The sequence below is a fragment of the Ceratina calcarata genome, unplaced genomic scaffold (assembly GCF_001652005.2).
Source record: "Ceratina calcarata isolate Rehan_Ccalc_2016 unplaced genomic scaffold, ASM165200v1 scaffold92.2, whole genome shotgun sequence".
Taxonomy (NCBI): domain Eukaryota; kingdom Metazoa; phylum Arthropoda; class Insecta; order Hymenoptera; family Apidae; genus Ceratina; species Ceratina calcarata.
This window is the reverse complement of record NW_017180576.1, coordinates 290173-304284: the sequence shown is the minus strand read 5'-3', so window position 1 is coordinate 304284 and position 14112 is coordinate 290173. Positions and strand designations below refer to the sequence as shown.

The window sequence follows — 14112 nt, the reverse complement described above, 5'->3', positions numbered from 1 at the left end:
TTGTGTTCCGCGCAGCAAGACAAACATATAGGTTAAAATCGATCGGAATTTTCCAGAAACCAATTTTCACTGTTTAGCTAATAGTAGTTACAATTAAAATGCGTATAACAAGAATGCTTTGGACGTACAGAGTTCACGATATTCCATATCGGTTTCGTGGGTACGTATAAGCTCTCGTACCACATTGGAATTTGATAGGTTACATGTGCTTACGATTGTTAACGCGCACATGTGTCGAATCCAGGAAACATCGTAAAGAAAAACGAGTGACTCTGAAGGATATTGTTGATTTTAAGAACGATCTCGAAAGAGAAGAGAAGAACATGTTGATTCTGAGACATCCTTACCTCACTAGCGAACAGAGTCACGGACACATGAAGGAATTTAAAGCTGCACGTATGAATGCGACGGTGAACGGCTGGTATGAAGCAGCCAATGAAAAATTTAACAAAAAGATCACTATAGCGGACAGGCTGCATCATTTGACCGTTACTGAGCGTTGGGATTAAAATTCGTATTAGAAAAAGTAGGTATAATATGATTATTCAATGGAAGATGAAAGATGGATCGTATGATTTAACGCTTAATACTGCAGAAAATGATACAATCACGTGTAATATAAACTTTTCATTTCATTTTCTTTTAATAATAATAATAATAATAAAAATAGATTAACAAAATATGCAATAATACAAATTGTACAATCACAAATCGATACATAGCGTGAGTATACTAATACGAAACTTTGCTCGTCTACGATTTCCATTGCGGCCATTCCTGTCTCAGGGTTTTAGTATAGATTCAGTTTGAAATCGATGAAAGTCTTTCGGTTTATTTTTTATCCAACCGAACGGGTCTTCATTGAGCTCAGATTCCGTCACCGTCCTTCCTTCGTAAAGTAGATTCGCGAAATCCGATACAATCGGATCTGCTCCGGCGCTACTTACCGCGATGACTTTACCGTCCTTTATGTAGACCGCGAAATATTCCTGGTTTTCCAAGGAACCGTACATCCTTATTTTGTCCGGTCTCCCGTGTCCTGAGTAATACATGCATATTCAATACGTGGGACGAAAGTTCTTCCCGGCCCTCGACGCCGAGGTGAAAATGCTAGCGCAACGTACCGGCGTATCGGTATCCCTTTCCAAAAAGCATAGTCCAAAAGTACGGTACGGCATTCATGGCTGTTTTCTTGCCACTTATGTTCAATGCTGCCATTTTACCGTGGTAATGCGCCAACGAGTAATGGCCGATCGCGGCCGAATCATTAGAACCGTACACCGGTGCGTACGCTATATCGCCACCGGCGTACACGTTCGCCACGTTCGTCTTCAAGTACTGAAATCGAACAGAACAGAAGGATTCACTTCCACGACAAGGTGCATCCCGACATCCTGTCGCATCGCGTTTACTCACGTTATCGACTTTGATACTGCCGTCTCTCAAGATTTCTAACGGAGAGTCCTTCAACCAGTCCGTATAAAACGTGGATCCAATTCCCATGATCACTATATCGGCAGGAAGAACTTCCCCGTTAGTGAGTACGACTGAACCTACGTTGTTCGGTTCACCTTCCTTCGCGACGAACTGCGTGATGTTACAGTCGAACATAAATTTGACGCCTTGAAACAGATACTCCATTCGTTTTCATTCTAATTTCGATGCGAACAAAGTTAAAAGTACGTCGTTTACCTTTTTCTTCGAACATTCGCTTGATCCTGTTACCGATGTCCGTTCCGAAAACTGGCTGCAAAGGTACACTACCTCTCCCTACTATAGTAACAGATCCGCACTTATCTAGGCAAGTAGCGGCAGCCTCCATGCCAATAAACCCGAACCCGAGAATCACGACATGCTTCTCCGGTGACAATTGTTCGTTTATCGCGTGGGAATCTGTGTAATTTCTCATTACATGGACGTTGGATAGATTGACGCCAGGTATGTCTGGCACTCTCGGTTTACTGCCAGTACAGATGAACAAGTAGTTGTAATTCAATTTCTCGTTGTTGCTCAGTTGAACGACGTTCTCATCCGTATTCAATCCTGCAAAGAGTTCATAATTAATTGGGCTTTCTAATTAACACAATGAAACAGGACATTTTATATTAGAACGTCCGTTACCCGTTGCTTCTACGCCCACTTTGATCTCGATCTTATTGTCCTTGTAGAACGACGGCGGCCTCAGCACTTCTTTGTCCATGTTTAAGTCGAAGATCTTCGATACCTTTATCCTGTCGTAAGGTACACTGTTCTCTTTGCAGATCATCACGATGTTTCCCTTAAACGCTTCTTGCCTCAAGCTTTCCGCGCAAACTGCGGCTGCTGGCCCACCGCCGACTATCACAACGGTAGTTTTGTCCTCGGAATCCGGTTCGTACATCTTCTTGAGCCTTCTGTTGAAGTCCAGATCTTTACGCTTCGCCTTAACACGCACAAGGCCGCTGTCGTCCACTTTTACCTGTTTCAACGAGCATCGGATTAGTTGAGCACCGGTACACCGATCGTACATTTGTATTCAATTACTTGGTAGCAGGGCAGAGAATCCAATCCTGGATAATCTTCTATGTCTCCCGTTTTTATATTGAAACAGGCACCGTGCCAGGGGCATCTTACTCGCCCGTCTCCCAACGCTCCGGTACTGAGCAGAGCACCGTAATGCGTGCATTTCGTCCCGATGGCATGCAGTTCTCCCTTCTGCTTGATCAATAGAATTTTCCCTCCGTCTTCCCCGATGGGTAGCAGTTTCATTTCATTCTCTTTTATGTCCGACTCCTTGCATACCACATCTTCGACGTAGTCATATTTCTCTGGTTTACCTAAATACATACGAAGTGCTTATGTGACGGAGATGATTATCTATAATTAATCCCCCTGCCCCTCTCTCGTGCGCGCAGACATACGTGCGTGTACTACGGACAAGTGTTACTATTTTTTTTAATGTAACCACAGGCTCGATTCGTCGGTACGTGGAACGATTTTAAAGAATGGGCGCGAACGTGAATGGTACTTGGATGTAAATTAGGTCGGCTATCGTGAAACCCTTGACTCACAACTACAACAACACTGTGCACTGTTACGTGACCGTCTAATATCTTCTCTCGGCTTGTTACACTCACTGCAAGTATGGATCTTCCGTTCAGACATTGTTCCGACGGCTGGCTTTAAACGAGCGTTAAAAATCGAGTTATAAGCTACTTTTATACAATTTCTCGCAGTGTAAAAGCGCATACTCGAGCGTCAAAACGGTTCGGTGCTACTCATCGCAATTGCTCGTTGCATGTCAGTTTTCCAAGGATAAGTATAGTTCAGGCTTCCCTTCTCGGCAAACTATATCTATATCTAATGGAAACCATCATATCTATGTATATACACACGCGTCAAGGATTTTTCGCTATAATGGGTAACGTACGTAATGGGTACGTATAGACTACTTAAATGGAATGACTTGTAATAGTCGCGAAAAACATTTAAATCATTCGTTGTACATCGGAAAGATATCAATCATCATCTAATCATATGAATAATGAACGATATAAGCGGTGTAATGTCATGAAACAAAAGAGGATTTTCGTCTGGCACATGAAATTTCCGACCGTTGATCGGAGATTGGGGAACACGAAAATCGATCAGCTGTTACATTTGTCGTCACGCGGTACCTGTACCACCGATACCAGAGAGAAAAATTCGATACCATTCGATAATTAATAGGTATCCGTCAATATTTCTCGAAACACCTGATTGTAAAATCATGATCAGTACGTACGTCTTAAAATTGTATTTCAAATTGTCAGGAAGCGCGAGGAATACACAGAATGAGAAACGTACCATGAATGTACAGGACACGTTAACACATTAAACGTGTCCTGTCGTTGAGAGATGCATGCACGGTAAATGTTCATGCGACGTGGTGCCATTTAAAAAAAAGAAAAATAATAATAGTTCGCACCTGATGTGGACGATTTGGTTGGATCGGTACTAGAGCTTCTTGAAAAAAGTCCTTTACAATTATTTCCACCCATTTCTGTACGTATTTACGTGCTCGCTAAGAGTAATCGGTCACGTATGATATGATATTCCGATTGTGTTATCAACTATCGGAATATCTCTAAATCGTATCTAACACCTATTTCAATTTCTATATTACACGTATCATGTACGATCATTCACACAGACTTTGTAGAAATACTGTATCGAGATTCCAACTGACCTTGCATCGCTTAAATCGGACCGTTTTGTCCGAGATAAACTTTCACTTATTCGTAAAATGTAGCAGGTCACGATCGATCCATCGAGCAACAGTCTTTATCTGATTGTTTTGAGGAAACTTCTTCAAAACTGATACATGCGAGATTTACATAAAAATGGTTTAGTGACGGATACAACTACTTATCGCAGCAACTTGTTGCTGTCGTTGAAGTCCTACTGTTAATCGATCGACTATACCACGATTTTAAAGTAAAGAACAGTAAAGACCAGACATATATATATTCGAACTCGAACCTCGCCTCGCTGCCATCTTATAGAATCAAGCGCCATCTAAACGAGCGACCAAGTACCAGTTCCAGTATAGTTTGTATCAGTTCAGCGTCGGTTTACCGGTTCACCTTTGCGTAATTGCGTTGCCTGTGCGAAACAGTGTACAAAGCGAGGAGTAATAAATTTGATAACGTGCTGAATGGTAGCACGTTTTAATCGTGAAATCGGTATCAAAATCATTCTTGCGGAGGACAGTTCCAGCGGGAGATAATGAAGCCGGGTAAGCGGTAACCAACAATGTTCGTACATGTTCTTAGGTCTGTTCCCTTTATTACGCGAGTACATACGAGTCACAGGGTCACGGTGTACAATGTTATTAGAATAATTGTATAAGGGGAAGAGAACATCGGACAAGATGCGTGAATTTTAAACAAGCTCGATGATACCGCAAGCCCAGCGATCTCCTGCGTTCCCAGTGGTCGAAGAGAGCGTGCTGTTTCCTTTTCCTAGATCATCCACCCCGGAATGCACAACGAACGCGCGCCCGACGATGTTGTTTTCACCAGAGAAGGAAATGACGTTGTCCCTGATGTGGACCGTCGCTTCCCCTTGATCGTTCGCCCGAATATTTCCCAAATCGCCAACGTGTCTCACCGAGTCATGCGGTGCACCATGATGTACCTTGAACGCGCAGAGTTTTCCATTTGATAACCCTGATCTCGTGCGTGCTCGATTCGATTTCTCTGATTTTAATCGATGGATCACTTACCTTCCGCGGATTGAAGTGCGGGCCGGTGGACGTGCATCCATCCTTAAGATCTCCTTTTTCGTGCACGTGGAAGCCGTGTAACCCTTCCGTGAGTCCTCTAATTCTGCCGGTAATCAAAATGGAATTGTCGGCGTCTTGAACGAGGTTCAACTCCCCTGTCACGTTTCTCGTTTGGGCATTGTGAGGCGTCAACTGTACGCGGGCGGTCTTCTGCTGCAACATTAGTTTCGTCCCATAAAAACCATGTTTCTCTCGAACGCGAACTACGCATTTTCTACATACTATTTGTCTTACCTCTGCGAGGACCGCAACCACGAGAGCAAGAAACAGTACGATCATTCGATTCATGGTAAATGATCTGAAAACAAAATTAAGATGGTAGAAGTTGCCGAGTACTTCTCTTCTTTCGCTCATTCAAAACAATGTAACGTTTTCGTTGCAGCGGACAGGTATCTGCTTTTCACACGGAGGAGTAGAAAATTAAATCTATGCGCGTCTTTCAATACCGAGCTCTTTTTTTCAGCTGGTTCTTTGAGGGGGCGATGATGAAATTACACTGTTCGAGATATATAATAATTCCTAGGTATCACGGTCGACCGTAAAATTTAATTAAAAACGTGAAACAAGCAAATGTCGCATCGCCGCGAGCAACTAGGCGAGAAACTTCTCAGCCTTGAAGCATCTATACGTACCTATGTACGTGGATGCAGAAAGTGAAAGGATCGTGCCGCGAATACGGGCATAAGCTCTAGCAATCACGAGCACCGGCTAACTGACTGGATGCTGTGCAAAGATCCTGCTTATACGAGTACGTGCTCGTTCGACCAACTATCCCCCCACTCGACACCATTAAAATAGTTACAAACAACTACTACAACATACAGTATAGACCGATTATGCGTCGTTAAATAATGTATATCACGACTAGACGATAGTCGAACAGGACGATAGATTTGGCTGGAGATAAGTGGTATCGCTATCAGGCGATCGAGTAAAAATGATAACTCCACCTGAAACGCCACTTCATGTTATTTCGATGGTTCAACTATTTTTTAGACGAGGATTAGATTCCTATCGATTGCGCAATGCTTCTCGTTGAGTATTTACGTGGTATTTTTATCAATTATTCCGACTAATAACGTGAACGTGTGAACTCGCGCAACGCAATAATAGCTTCTTATATAATATCGTAAGAGAAAGAAACTCGATTCCTCGGACGGAAGTTAAGCGGTTGAGCAATCTGATCTGCATAAATCGAACGTCCGTAAACAAATTTGCGAAACGTTCTGCATCCAATTACGGGCCGAGAATTGTTGCGGTTGCTGCTTCCTTAATTTTTCGCGCAACGAAACTGAAACGTTTACGATGTACGCGGTGGCAGGTTTCTCAATTGTTCTCGTTAGTCTGCTCGAGTCCTTCTTACGACCAATACCAGACATTGTACGTGCGAGCCAGTGAAGTGAAACGTCGGCTGACCTACGATCATGAATCACCTCGTGATCGTGATTCATTTATCGCGGCAGTGGAAATTTTACAACCATTGCATCCCCCGTTTCACCGTCTTCGTTCCGCTCGCTACCGATGCAGCTAAATTTGACAATACACGCGCGCGTTCAACGCAATCGTTTATTCTTAATTGAAACTTTTCAAACTTTGCTGATTCTCTTGGATCTACTCAATTTTCTCAATCCGACGTCCATCGTGGCGCGTCTCGTTCTACCCTTTTCTAAGATTTTCCTCCAGTCGAACGAATGCTGGAACGGGTTCTTCTGTAAATCGGCCAACACTTTAGCCTGTGTTTCCATAAAGTGGTATATGATCTCCTCGCTCGGATCGACGCGTTGCAGGTCCTTCGAATCGATAAACGATTGATTACGAGTAGTAGGCGGTACCGTTCGTCTGATACCGTGCAGTAGTACGATTTGACAGTGTAACTTTTCGTTTACCATCACTTCCTGCGCGAGTATACTATCCTCCTCGGCAATTTCCGTTTTCCTCCGAACGGGCGGCAACGACACCTTTCTCGTCTCCGACTGTTGGGTAGGGAAGAAGAGGTTCCTGGTGTGTTCGAAGATGCTCTGTTGCATCTTCAACGTGTCCCTCAACCTCTTCTTTTTCCTCTCCGCGTCTTGGCGCAACTTCAGAATAGGTTCACGTTGCTTCTCGAGATCGTCCTTCTTCAAACCCTTCTTCTCCAAAATCACCTGCTGCATATGCTTCAACTCCCTCTCTTTCCATTTCTCTCGCGCTTCTTGGATCAGCTCCCACGGTTTCTGTAAAATCTCCGCATCAAATTCATTGTTCGTCAGGAACGGTCAGTTGGACGAAACGGAACGTACCAAGCTCCTTGCCACAGGCTCCTCGGCAACTTCCGTCTCTACCGTTCTAGCAAAAATTCTCTGCTCTTCCTCCAGCTGCATCTTTATCTCCGCGTCTTTCGCCAATCTCATCTTCTCTTCGATCTCCTTTTGATTTTCCAACCATTTTTCCGTCCATGCTTTACAATTTTTCACCTAACGAATTCGAAAACACCGTTGAAAGTTCCAGTCGTCGCGTAGACGTAAACCGTAGATAGTAGGGCAGCAGTAGGCGAATGAACGATCGAATGAACTCTACTCTTTCTATCTGCCGATCGATGAAGTTCTCCATCCAGTCCATGGTCGGATCGTCCGTTCGAAGGAAAACGGCAGGAGCCAGGAACAGCCTTAAAATACCATTGAAATCGCAGAAACCTACGCACTGGGGGTCTACAGACAAGTCGTGGCTATAAATTCCCGTGATTATGCGACCCGACAGACTCTGGGTCACGCACGGTTCTTCGCTCTTTATCATAAAGTCCCATATTTCCACGCTACCGTCCATTCTCGAGAGAAGAAGTAGAGTAGGACGTAAACTTCCCCACGTGACGGCGGTGAAGCTACGACGATGGGGAGAAGCGTTACCGTGCAGAAGACGCTCGTTTAAAAATTGATTGCCGAAATACGAGCACACCTGACGTCCGATTTCTTCCATATCAGCGGTATACCGATATCGTCTCTCCAAATGGCAAATACCTTCCCACCTATGGTAGCGATCCATCTTCCGTCCTGTTTCGACCTGACGCAACCCGTTATCGGGCCGTCGTGTACCTTGTTGAACCAGATCCAATCGCACGTCTCGCTGTTGATAGCTAGATCCGTGGTAAAATCGTACCCTTCCCACGTGACGCAACCGAAATCGCCTGACGAACGCAAGAATCCTCGAGTGTCGTGACTTTCGCTCGATCTCGTTTGTTCTCGCCTACCTTCCACGGTACCGACGTGTATTATCGGTTTCATCTCGATCTCCGGTTTCTTGACCACGTTCCGAAAGAACCTACGAATCGTTACGTCCGCCTCGGCCGGAGTAACGTCTATACGTTCCTTCTCGAGTTCGTGCACGTGCACGGTGATGGTGGTGATCACAACGTTTCGACTCTCGTGCGGATGTTGCACCTTCAAGACGTAATGAGGCTTGAACACGCGGTCCAATTTCTTGAACGGGGATATCGCCTGCTCCAATCCTTCCGGCCTCTTCACTTGCCCTTTCTTCTTGCGAACTTTCTTCTCGTACGACTGCCACCTCACGACAAATGGTGATATGTCAATCGAAACATGTCGCATCGAACGTCAATTAGACATACCTCTCCAACTTTAAATCCCAGAACGCGATCGTACCGTCCTCGCTGGCGGTAATGAATTGCGAGGACAGATCGTCGACGGGCGTGTCCTCCGGTAACGATACGATTCTACCGGTTATGTCCAGCTTGTCGTACGGCGAGATCCACGTGACCCGAGTCACCGCCGCCCTTTGACTGTCTTTCAACGAGGACATCGCGGTCGGTCTGACTATCGACGTTCCTACTATTTCCTGCATCCACGTAGTCAAACTTTTTATCGTGATCCTATGCCTCAATTGAGCGGCCGTCTGAACGATTACCGCTTCGACCTTCTCGATTTTTCCGGGAATATGCCAGATCACGATCTGTAATTGAATTCGTTCGTCGGGATTTGCTCGGGACACCAATTTTCCACCGATACTTAATTGACCGTTCGCGCAACCACCGACGACCAGATTGCTGTCCAACTGATTCACGGCTACGGACGTCACTTCCCTCGGACATTCCAATACCAATTTCGGTGACAAGCAATCGTTGAACGACCAGACGAGAACGAAATTATTCTCGCAAGCTTTGACCACCTGAAGAGAACCTGATGATTTGACCTCTTGGCTCGAGAAAACTTTTGATGGAGGGTGTCTACCTCGGCGTCAGATTTAGGGCCTGCGAGATGTTGGCTCTTGCCATAGCTGGTGTAAGCGGAGAACGCTATGCCGCTCCAGAGCGGGTGCCAGCACAGATCGTTAATAACTTTGTTGACCACGTGTTTCTCGTCGTGGAAACTCAAATGTTCCCGGTAGCTGACGGGTATAGGCCACTGCGTGTCCCTTACGTTCCTCACCAGTTTCTCGTAATCGTGGTCGTAAATGTCCCAGGTAGCGTTTACCATCAGCTGGAAGCGTTAGGTTTCAACGATTATCGTGCCGCGAGATATCGAGAAGAGGAGGAGGAGGAGGAGGAGGAGGAGGAGGATCTCTTCGAGCCTCGTAAAACCACCAACTTGATCGCAGACGTGGTCGGTGAAACGATTGAGGAAACCTTTCAACGATTCCAGTTTCTCCTCGGTGAAACTCGCTATATCGGGAGATTCGTACGTGTACTCGTATTGAACCCAACAATTCCTGGGTACCGAGAGCACCGTTTGAGTTTTCACGTTCCGAACGATCGGGCTGACTTGGGTATCGTTGTACAACAACTTTCGCGATACGTTCTCAAAGGTTTGACGATAAGGCAGAAGCTCGATGTATCCGTCTCTGACGTCTTCGACCCTTCTGTCTACGAGATTGAGTTGCACGTTGAGCACGTCCGCCGTGCCTATCACCTACGCCGAACAGTTGTAAACCGAGTCACAAATTACTTAGTGGAAAATTAAATTAGCTACACACAGCCTTTTGGCAGCCTATATGCACGTGCGTTACCTCGATTTCTAAAAGTGGTCTGGTCTTTTTAACGATGCTCGCTTCGATCTCCGTGCTACTGGTGAGATCCATCCATTCTCCCAACGGCTTGTAGACGGCCGTCCGCACTCGATTTTCATGTTCCACCCTCTGTTTCTGGATATGTTCGATCACCGCGTCTCGGCCTTCTTCGGTCAGGCATATGTAGAACTGGCCTTCCGCGGTCAGCGAGGGGACGTAACCGATCAAGATCTTCGTGTTCGGGAAACGGCTGATCTCGTCCTTTACAGCCAAAAAGTCGCTGCTCTCTTCGTGGAGATCTATATTGTCCTCGATTATCTCTTTCCTCACGTATACCCAGGGATATTCGGTGCTGACGTTCTCCCCTACAACGCAGCCGACCACTTTCTGCGTTAACGGGGACAAATTGATCCTGGCTATACCCGGTGCACCCTACACGTGTAACGATCATTAACATTTTCCAAATGTTATCAATTGCAGGACGTCTGTCCTTCGAGTATGACAACGTTATTTAATTTCACCAGAGAAACGGAATAACGAATTTCTTTCCGAGGGCTCGGGGGCGTAAAATCTTTCGAAGCGAGCTTCTCTATGTCGCCGGCCGATGGTCCCGAGGAGACGTAAGAGTCTAATTCGAAGATCGTTCTGCGTCTCTCTCTTAACGCGGTCGTGTCCAATCGCACCGTCTCCTTTGCTTCCTTCTCCCAATCCACAGTCACGCTGGACACGGCTGGACGATACAAGTTTAAAATCAGTTGAGCCGGCTCCTAGCACCTGTTAATCGAGTTAATAGTCACGGGAAGACCACGAGTCTGGCCGCGACTCTTGACTTGACTGCTCTTTGAACCTACTAATCGCAGAATCGAAATTCGCGTTTTCACTTACTTTTTATATCCTCCTCACCCCAATCCTTGTCGTATTTCGATATCAATTCGTAATCGGAGAATTCTAAGTAATCGTCGTCATCATCATAAATATCTTCTGGCCGAGGTTCCTCCTCGCCGTCATCCGTACTTTCAATTTTATCATTCTTATCATTCTCCCCGCGTTTAGTTCGTTCGGCTTCGTCGCTTTGTTCGATCGGTTCGGTCTGATTAATTTGATCAGTTTTAGTATCCTCCGTAGGTTTTGTGTCGAACGACAATCTCTTTTCCTTCTCCTCTGGTTCGCTCTCCATCTCGTTCGATTAACTTTGTTTGCAATCTTTTGTCGAGTCGTCAGTGAACGTTGACCTATATAAATAACTGGAGTATGAACAGCTGTCAAAAGCCTTTGGAAAAAAGAGCGTAGCAGAAGAAGATGTTCCGAGAAATAACGTATCGCTACACAGATTTTTTTTATGTCTGTCTAAAATGGAATGAGCACTGATTCGAAGTCTGTTTCCGCATTCATTTAGCCATTTTTAACACCGAGGAGAGATCAATTAGTGATCTCTCCTCGGTGTTTTTACGATACGACTTGTCCTCGGCGGTGGTATATTTGATTAAATCCTGTCTGTCTGTCCTATTGCTAGATGTTAAAGCGGTCAGTTCTCTTACCGACCGAATCTTGGTGCATTCGCGGACGAGGTGAATGGGAGAATGGGAAAAGTGGCACAACGCTGAACGCACAACGGCCACGACCCACCAACACCAACCACACCACCCGGTGAGACGAGGAGAATTCAGTAACAGTTTCAACTTTCAACCGTTCCAACGTCGCGTCTCGCCCCGGAACAAAATCTGATGCTCTCTGAAGGGGCAATGAAACGATGAATACTATCAGGTGTTTTGTGTTCGCGTTCGCATTAACAAGTAATACGTTCAGCTTCGCATGTAAGTACAAATATCTCTGTCCGTGCGCATCAAATTTTTCTCGATTGACGGAACCGAAGTACTCCGCGCGACTCGTCTCGTGCGTGATTCAATCCAGCCAAGCCCACTTTACAACATGGCGTAGTAGCTTTTAATTTATATACGTCCAGTGAATTCGTCGAGACACGATCAACTTTGCATTTCCAATCACAAAGACGTTACGGGGATCTTAGAATCTTCGTTTCGCCTACTTTTAACGTATCCCGATCGTCTGCATATGTATCGATCTACGAGTACGAATCGCGTAATGATTCGATCATCGTTCATCAACATGCTAGCTTATGTCGATGAAACAAATAGACTAAAACCTTCCAAGACACCGGATCGATAGAGATTTGGTTTGCTTCGCGACGTATTTGTCGAACGTTGTATCGTGTCACTAATCTGAATGCAATGTTTCGTTAGACGATGAATGTAACGAGCCGCTCCTGGACAGAGCTCACTTAACGGCCACCTCGTCGCTCTCCAACAGGGGTCCAAAGAACGCCAAGCTCAATGGTAAACCTTTTCTCTGTTCTCTTCTTACTTGAAACTGCACTTTTCCATGAGTATTTATTTAATGAACCCCGCGTGTTACATCTTCCCGTATAAGTATCCGACTACCTGACAATTCGTAGTTTGTTGCCTGCTGTATACTTATACTTCCAAGAAGTATCCGACCGTCTGTATTACTAATTGTAAGATCGCTTTTCTACGTCTCTGTTTTTCGAACAAATTTAACAACCGCGCAGGTTAGCGTATTGTCAATTCGTGTTTCCCACCTTCAGATCGTCGAAACACGTCGGAATCGTGCGATTTTTAAAGAAGCTGTATCGAGGAGACGTTGCTCTCACCACACCCACGCATCTCGGTCAATTAGAACGACATCAAGTCCGATTTAAGTGAACTCGCTGACTCATCGCACAGTTATTCTGTACATCCGATTTATTCTCTAAGAGCACTAACGATCGAGCGGTCGAATCAATTATTCGAAAACGAACACTTTCGTTTCGTCGGAGAAATAATACGATGTATTGTCTATTTTCTTCAGGTGGATGCTAGAGAGTAGGATCCTTTGTAAACCGGGTGCGATAACATTTTACGGAACGTTTAGTAGAAACGTTAGATAGAATTAATGTTGAGGAACATGTCTCAAAGCGTTCGGTGGGCATTCAATTGGAAGGAATGGAATCCGAACGAAAAAGAGTTTGCTCACGCCGTTTCTTGTGTACAGTCAGAGGAGAGAGAGAGATTAGGCAGATTCGTGTTCCGTAAAGACGTTAGAGCCTCCCTCGCAGGCAGGTTGCTGATGAGAAAATTCGTCATGGAATACGGAGGTGTACCGTACAGCGGTGTAACGTTAGGGAGAGACACGAACAATAAACCTGTCGTGACAAACGTTTCCACGAACCTGTGCTTTAACGTGTCTCATCAGGGCGACTACACGGTTTTAGCCGGGGAAACGAGGAACGTGAACTTGGGCGTGGACCTGATGAAACTCGAATATACCGGTGGCAAATCGTTGTCCGAATTCTTTCGTATAATGAATAGAAATTTCTCGCCTTCGGAATGGGAAGAGATAAGAGACTCGTCTTTGGACGAACCTGGTCAAATCGCGATGTTCTGTAGACATTGGGCGTTGAAAGAGAGCTACGTGAAAGCATTAGGTGTGGGCATCACGATCGATTTGGCAGGAATCGATTTTAAAACGAACTCGAAGCTCTCGGAAAATTCTGTTGCCACCGACACGGTATTGTACTTGAACGGCGTGAAGCAAGACTGGTTTTTCGAGGAGACTCTGTTGAATCCCGAACACTGCGTCGCCGTAGCATTAGAGAAGAACGATGAAGCACAGAATTCGCAGAATAATACGTTCAAAACGATAAGCTCCGCGGACCTCTTAGCAAACAGCGTTCCCTTGTTTCCGCAAGATCCCGATTATGCGCAGAAATATTTTGAGAAAGCGGAACATCCCTGATC

General features: G+C 45.3%; 5 protein-coding genes across 16 annotated transcripts in view; 2 read left to right on the top strand and 3 right to left on the bottom strand.

Moving 5' to 3' along the window:
* The first annotated feature begins 2 nt into the window (after positions 1 to 2).
* On the top strand, positions 3 to 680 carry LOC108631576 (ribosomal protein 63, mitochondrial). The gene is made up of 2 exons (XM_018035580.2): positions 3 to 160; positions 245 to 680. The coding sequence occupies exons 1-2, from the start codon at positions 99 to 101 to the stop codon at positions 507 to 509; spliced, it is 327 nt and encodes a 108-aa protein (XP_017891069.1). The 5' UTR covers positions 3 to 98; the 3' UTR covers positions 510 to 680.
* On the bottom strand, positions 598 to 4294 carry LOC108631572 (apoptosis-inducing factor 3). 5 transcript variants are annotated; one of them, XM_018035576.2, is made up of 7 exons: positions 4208 to 4294; positions 2524 to 2816; positions 2122 to 2458; positions 1693 to 2043; positions 1417 to 1622; positions 1125 to 1338; positions 598 to 1039 (listed from the first exon to the last, which is right to left on the bottom strand). In XM_018035576.2, the coding sequence occupies exons 1-7, from the start codon at positions 4212 to 4214 to the stop codon at positions 783 to 785; spliced, it is 1665 nt and encodes a 554-aa protein (XP_017891065.1). In that variant the 5' UTR covers positions 4215 to 4294; the 3' UTR covers positions 598 to 782. The 5 variants fall into 5 exon arrangements, with proteins under 5 accessions (XP_017891065.1, XP_017891063.1, XP_017891059.1 ...); XM_018035574.2 differs by lacking the exon at positions 4208 to 4294 and adding an exon at positions 3947 to 4039; XM_018035570.2 differs by lacking the exon at positions 4208 to 4294 and adding an exon at positions 3051 to 3331.
* The window catches only part of Nrx-IV (neurexin-4), an 18905-nt gene continuing 8120 nt past the window's right edge, over positions 3328 to 14112 (top strand). For 4 of the 7 annotated variants that reach the window (XM_018035566.2, XM_026818986.1, XM_026818990.1 and 1 more), the window contains exons 1-3: positions 4492 to 4756; positions 11814 to 12114; positions 12559 to 12651. In XM_018035566.2, coding sequence (XP_017891055.1) covers positions 12051 to 12114; positions 12559 to 12651 — 157 coding nt within the window. In that variant the 5' untranslated portion in view covers positions 4492 to 4756; positions 11814 to 12050. Of the gene's footprint in view, positions 3417 to 4491; positions 4757 to 11582; positions 11675 to 11813; positions 12115 to 12558; positions 12652 to 14112 lie in introns of those variants that run through there. The other 3 variants (XM_026818988.1, XM_026818989.1, XM_026818991.1) reach the window with 3 other exon arrangements.
* Positions 4781 to 6039, bottom strand: LOC108631574 (superoxide dismutase [Cu-Zn]). Of its 2 annotated transcripts, none has more exons than XM_018035579.2 (4): positions 5938 to 6039; positions 5540 to 5603; positions 5246 to 5455; positions 4781 to 5157 (listed from the first exon to the last, which is right to left on the bottom strand). In XM_018035579.2, exons 2-4 carry the CDS (start codon positions 5591 to 5593, stop codon positions 4903 to 4905), a joined length of 519 nt encoding a protein of 172 aa, XP_017891068.1. In that variant the 5' UTR covers positions 5594 to 5603; positions 5938 to 6039; the 3' UTR covers positions 4781 to 4902. The 2 variants fall into 2 exon arrangements, with proteins under 2 accessions (XP_017891068.1, XP_017891067.1); XM_018035578.2 differs by having other exon boundaries at positions 5246 to 5458; positions 5938 to 6037.
* Positions 6154 to 11500, bottom strand: LOC108631577 (WD repeat-containing protein 63). The gene is made up of 12 exons (XM_026819015.1): positions 11186 to 11500; positions 10822 to 11030; positions 10301 to 10732; positions 9883 to 10203; positions 9526 to 9774; positions 8907 to 9463; positions 8529 to 8845; positions 8237 to 8465; positions 7862 to 8162; positions 7585 to 7758; positions 7192 to 7518; positions 6154 to 7095 (listed from the first exon to the last, which is right to left on the bottom strand). Exons 1-12 carry the CDS (start codon positions 11475 to 11477, stop codon positions 6892 to 6894), a joined length of 3612 nt encoding a protein of 1203 aa, XP_026674816.1. The 5' UTR covers positions 11478 to 11500; the 3' UTR covers positions 6154 to 6891.

What these genes read in the sequence shown, in the direction of transcription:
- LOC108631576 (XM_018035580.2), top strand. Translation starts at nt 99, where the DNA reads ATGCGTATAACAAGAATGCTTTGGACGTACAGAGTTCACGATATTCCA. An exon ending in ATTCCATATCGGTTTCGTGG is followed by an intron (nt 161 to 244) that starts GTACGTATAAGC and finishes TGTCGAATCCAG; the next exon opens with GAAACATCGTAAAGAAAAAC.
- LOC108631577 (XM_026819015.1), bottom strand. Translation starts at nt 11,477, where the DNA reads ATGGAGAGCGAACCAGAGGAGAAGGAAAAGAGATTGTCGTTCGACACA. An exon ending in CCGACCACGTCTGCGATCAA is followed by an intron (nt 9,775 to 9,882) that starts GTTGGTGGTTTT and finishes TAACGCTTCCAG; the next exon opens with CTGATGGTAAACGCTACCTG. An exon ending in AGCCTGTGGCAAGGAGCTTG is followed by an intron (nt 7,519 to 7,584) that starts GTACGTTCCGTT and finishes GAGATTTTACAG; the next exon opens with AAACCGTGGGAGCTGATCCA.
- LOC108631574 (XM_018035578.2), bottom strand. Translation starts at nt 5,593, where the DNA reads ATGAATCGAATGATCGTACTGTTTCTTGCTCTCGTGGTTGCGGTCCTC. An exon ending in TGGTTGCGGTCCTCGCAGAG is followed by an intron (nt 5,459 to 5,539) that starts GTAAGACAAATA and finishes CTAATGTTGCAG; the next exon opens with CAGAAGACCGCCCGCGTACA. An exon ending in CGCACTTCAATCCGCGGAAG is followed by an intron (nt 5,158 to 5,245) that starts GTAAGTGATCCA and finishes TGCGCGTTCAAG; the next exon opens with GTACATCATGGTGCACCGCA.
- LOC108631572 (XM_018035570.2), bottom strand. Translation starts at nt 3,228, where the DNA reads ATGCGCTTTTACACTGCGAGAAATTGTATAAAAGTAGCTTATAACTCG. An exon ending in GCGAATGTTCGAAGAAAAAG is followed by an intron (nt 1,623 to 1,692) that starts GTAAACGACGTA and finishes ATCTGTTTCAAG; the next exon opens with GCGTCAAATTTATGTTCGAC. An exon ending in GCAGTATCAAAGTCGATAAC is followed by an intron (nt 1,339 to 1,416) that starts GTGAGTAAACGC and finishes GTTCGATTTCAG; the next exon opens with TACTTGAAGACGAACGTGGC.